The 5,000-nt window shown below is 36.7% G+C and overlaps 1 protein-coding gene across 7 annotated transcripts in view; it reads right to left on the bottom strand.

The window, feature by feature from the left end:
- Positions 1-5,000, bottom strand: part of LOC143025406 (uncharacterized) — a 100,868-nt gene that overhangs the window by 50,960 nt on the left and 44,908 nt on the right. For 5 of the 7 annotated variants that reach the window (XR_012966389.1, XM_076185032.1, XM_076185034.1 and 2 more), the window contains exons 9-10: positions 4,147-4,293; positions 1,082-1,225 (exon numbers count right to left, since the gene is read on the bottom strand). The exons of the other annotated variants lie outside the window; for them this stretch is intronic. Coding sequence is in view for 4 of the 5 variants with exons in the window: in XM_076185032.1 (XP_076041147.1) it covers positions 1,082-1,225; positions 4,147-4,293 (291 nt within the window). In the remaining variant the exon portion in view is untranslated. The remainder of the gene's footprint in view (positions 1-1,081; positions 1,226-4,146; positions 4,294-5,000) is intronic. 7 annotated transcript variants of the gene reach the window in all.

The raw sequence follows: 5,000 nt of genomic DNA, 5'->3' as shown, positions 1-5,000 counted from the left end.
TCACCCGCGAGATTAAGACGCTCTTCGGAGATGTCGAAGTCGTCTTCTTCAGGAGAAATGTCTGAATACGGGTTGCCAACTTTATCGCATTCACATACACAGACTCGCGCTGTTGTGTTGTCTTCTTTGCGTAGTAACAAAATTACCTGCAGGATTTGCACATACACCCAGAGGAAACATTACTCATAGAATACTCATAGAGTTGAAGGATTCAGACATACTTGTGTGCACAGGCACGCAGACACACACACACACACACACACACACACACACACACACACACACACACACACACACACACACACACACACACACACACAGAAAAAACATGACACTTTACAGAAGGGCATATTTACATACAGAGGAACAGACAGACGAACAGACGGGCTGGTGGAGAGGCAGACACATAGATAAGCGGGCACAGACACAGACAGACACAGGCACAGACACACGACAACGGAACAGATACGAGGGCTTCATAGGCCTACACAGGAGAAGGGTCAGACAACGGGAACACACATAAAAGGTGTACATGTGCGTGTGTGTACCCTCATATATCCACGCATACGTACACGTGGATGTGCATATGCGTGTATACGCGCTCGTGTGTATACATGTGTCTACGTGTATGGGTTATACTGACCCTGCTTTAGTGAGGGTTATTCTTATACGCATACACGTGTATATACACGTGTATATACACCTGCGTATACACCTGTGCTATAAATAATTCCCGAATACATGGAGGGCTCATTTTGTATACGCATGCGTATATGACCACATATACGCAAATACACAATTGCGTATATACGCCATGTGTAAAACGCACATACGCATGCGTTGTACAAACCCCACGTATAGGGATACACGCAAGGTTATCTACACACGCCTATACGCGTACGCATATACCTGTGTATATACATATCACCCCCACAAAAAGAATGGGTTGATTTTGTATACACGGAAAGAATACACGTATAGGCCCACTTGCGTATACGCAATCCCGGTATACATACACGCGCGAGTCAGGGGTATACTACACGCACCAGTACACGTGGGTAGATGTCACCATAATACAAACCCCGATACAGTGGGGGACGGGACAAGTATCCCCTCGGCGTGGCGGAAGTGGTGATACGCGTTGGATCATAGACATACGGCGCGTGGACTCCGAAGGCTTGAGAGAAATCGTCCACGGCTCCTCCCCGATCGCGTTTTCCTGATCCTGTTGTGTAATAACCCATCAAACGTCCCCCATGAATCACGTGTAGGTGTAGATCATGTGTATATTCACAAGTTGTGAAAGAATACATGCGTGTAGGTGTTGTGCATACACACGAGTGTATGTACATTTGGTGTGCATGTGTGTTTTTTGGGCGCATGATGGTTTGGTATATACATATATATGTATATATTGAATACATGAGAAATGAGTAGGTACGGAGGCGTTTGAGAGATTGAATACGTTAACATAAAAACGGCTGTCAATTCAAATCTAATAGCTCGGCTTTCTCTTCTATCTTCATTCAATCATATATATATATATATATATATATATATATATATATATATATATTTATAAATATATATACATATATATATACATATATATATATATATATATATATATACATATGTATATATATATTTGAACGTATTCAAGATTATGAATAATCACACATATACATATACACGTGAGTTTATAGACAAATGCAAATAGAATCATATTATGCAAAGAAGAGTTTGCGCGCATATGACTTATTCTCATCGTGACGTTCTCTTCAAATCAGTAAAGAAATTCAATCCTCTCCCCACACCATCCCCAAAATATCAATAAAATTATAATTCGTTATTGAATTCTCGGTCATAATTTGATCCTGCACCTTCTTCCTCTAAATTCTATTCCTCAGTTTTACTTCGTCTCTTCCTCCTCCTCCTCCTCCTCCTCCTACTCTTTATTATCTTTTTACTCTTCCTAGTCTTGCTTCTCCTCTCCTTTCTCCTCCCTCATCTTCCTCCAATCCTCTCCCACCTCAATCTCATCTTCCCATTTACCTGAAGAATAAAATCATCTCCACTTCCTCAGTCTTCCAGGCAAAGCCGATGAAATGTCTTACTCAAGAACTAAGTTACGTATGCCTTCGCCAATTAAGCAATTTTTTTAAGTCCTACCAAGTTAAAAAAGAAAAAAGAAAAGAAAAAGGAAATATAAAATGCTAACCCCGGATAAATTTAAATGAAGCTTGAATTAGTATATGTAAAATTGGCAAATAAGACCCGTAGAGTCTAATCGACAATTTATAGTGTGTGTGTGTGTGTACATGTACATACATGCAAATTTCACGTACATACATGTATACATTTACATAGATACATGTATATATATATGTATATGTGCACTAGTATGCGTTTTCATATGTATAATAACATAGGAAAGAAATAACGGCATATAAACAAGGACAGACATTGGTTAGAAATTTAGTAACACATTTTTAAATCAGAACTAACACCACGGTCGGACGAAAGAAAGAGTTGCGTAAGCGAAACTATATATTTCGACTGCTAACTGCAATCCTCTTCAGTAGTACAAAGTGGAGGAAGATGCTATCTTAAGTAGCAACCTCTTACAAAAGAAATGGAACTTGGAAAATAATAAACGTCAGGTCACATAGGGTTGGGGTAGTGACGTTTATTATTTTTCAAGTTCCCTTTCTTTTGTAAGAGGTTGCTATTTAAGATAGCATCCTCCTTCCACTTTGTACTGCTGAAGAGGATTACAGTTAGCAATCGAAATATATAGTTTCGCTTACGCAAATTTTTCTTTCGTCCGATTGTGGCCTTAGTTGTGAAGGACAGACATGTAGACAGAAGACGAACATAATCTAAGTTCAATCCAGACTTTCGTCTTAATCATATTCATTCATTAAATCTGTAAAAATTGTCTGTTTTATTTAATAGTATTATAATGGTACTAGTAATTATAATGATAATGATAAGAGGAAATAGTGATAAGATAATAACAATAAAGTAATAATTAACATGGCAACTGCATTAGTACAAATAATAACATTTCTAATAAAAAGTTGAAGTTTCATAAATGGTTCTATAGAAAAATTATATTTGTACGTATTATCTCGTGCATGATTTCTATAAAAAAATTGTAAAAGAGAAACTAATTCAAATTTTATCAAAGTCTGGTTTAGCGTGCGTTCATTAAATTACGACGGAAATATTCAATTTTTAGGAATAAAAAAATAGTTCGAGTTAGTTTTATGATATTTATCGAAAGTTTGTTTAACGCGCAGGGCTGTGCAAACTCGCTTTCACTTCTGAGTATTACAAGTGCAGAGAGGATAGCAACGGGTGTTTCTATCAATTGGTACTTCAAGACAGACGTGAGAATCACTTTCCTGCTATCGTTCTTCAAAACTCGTTAAGATTTCTATTTATATATAGAGGTGGGGCCCTCAGAGGCCGATACCTAGTCTCCGGACCCACCAAAGGTCTTCAAGATCTTTGGCTTTATTTCCTTCATGTTTCTGAATAAGGGGAAGCGACAACCGGCGACTCATCTCTTCATCCTCCTAATTTAATCCTTTGACACAGAAAAGACCTACACTAATACAAAACATATAAATGTCTCATGTTTCTTACCAGAAAAATCAACGATAGAGCAAGGGAAATGTTACCAAAACTTGAGATTCGTCATTGAAATTGTAGACAATAAATATTATGTTATAAAGAATATCATTCAGGGGGCTACGGATTATCTTTATTTTTACTTATCTTTATATATATTTATCTTTATGTCGTAAGTTTATGAACTCGTAGTTTCATACGACCTCGTCATTGGTACATCGTAATGCTGCCGTGATACTCAGAAGTGAAATCACTTACACACGAACACACAAACGATTTTCGAGCAGATCAGACAAAAAAAGAATCATGCACATCATCTTTCTGTAAAAAAAAAAAAAAAAATAAAAAAATAAAAACTTACACCCGCACTCGTACACACGAACACACACGCAAAAAACAACACGAATATAAATGAACACACATAAAAAAAAAGTATCCGCACACGCGTGTATGTATCCGTACACAGGCGCAAGGGTACGCGTGCACACACGTGAGCGAGATACAAACCCCAATACAATGAGGGACGGGACACGAGTCCACACGCCTGGGCGGGAGTGGCGATACACGCTGAATCATGGACATACGCCGCGTGTGTTCTTCGGGGTTCAAAATGATCGGCCAGACTTCTTCGTCAAGCGGTTCATCTTCTTGATCCTGTTTTGTGGTGGTAATAACCCAAGTTCACAGGGATTATATATATATATATATATATATATATATATATATATATATATATATATATATATATATATATATATATATATATATGTATTGCACGGGAAAATCCCTAAAGAAGAGGTAATAAGATCCTGTCCGAACTATTTCATCATATCTTTTATCAGACATTTTTAATGTGCAGAGCTCACACTAACCATTTACATAGGTTTTCGTGTATCTAGTACTATTTTTTTTTATTTCATCTACTTCACGTATATGTATGTATATTCAGACATATGCATAAATGTATATTGCCGTAACTGTATTCACATATATTTGTATGCATGTAAACTTGAATATAAATGGAAGAGAAAACAAGTTCATGCGAAAAATATTAGAGTGCACGTGACTAACCTTTCCTCTGTGACGTCGTAAAAAAAAAAAAAAAAAAAAAAAAAAATCCCCAAATGATGGTCCTCGCGTTAGCCTTTTTTTCATAAAATATCGCTCGTCATCACACACAGTATTGTTCACTTCTCACTAATAACATTTCCATTTTTAATATTGTCCCTTGTTCCTTCTCCCCCTCATTATTCTCCTTTTCTTTTACTTATTTTTTTTTACCTATCATTGTCAGTCTACATCACCTAAACAAATTATGTCTCTATTTTTTTTTAATTCATAAAGATAAATCTTATTTGTGT

This window comes from Oratosquilla oratoria, chromosome 5, assembly GCF_046742065.1.
Source record: "Oratosquilla oratoria isolate Oo_2021 chromosome 5, ASM4674206v1, whole genome shotgun sequence".
Classification (NCBI taxonomy): Eukaryota; Metazoa; Arthropoda; class Malacostraca; order Stomatopoda; family Squillidae; genus Oratosquilla; species Oratosquilla oratoria.
This window is presented reverse-complemented; position numbering and strand designations above follow the sequence as displayed.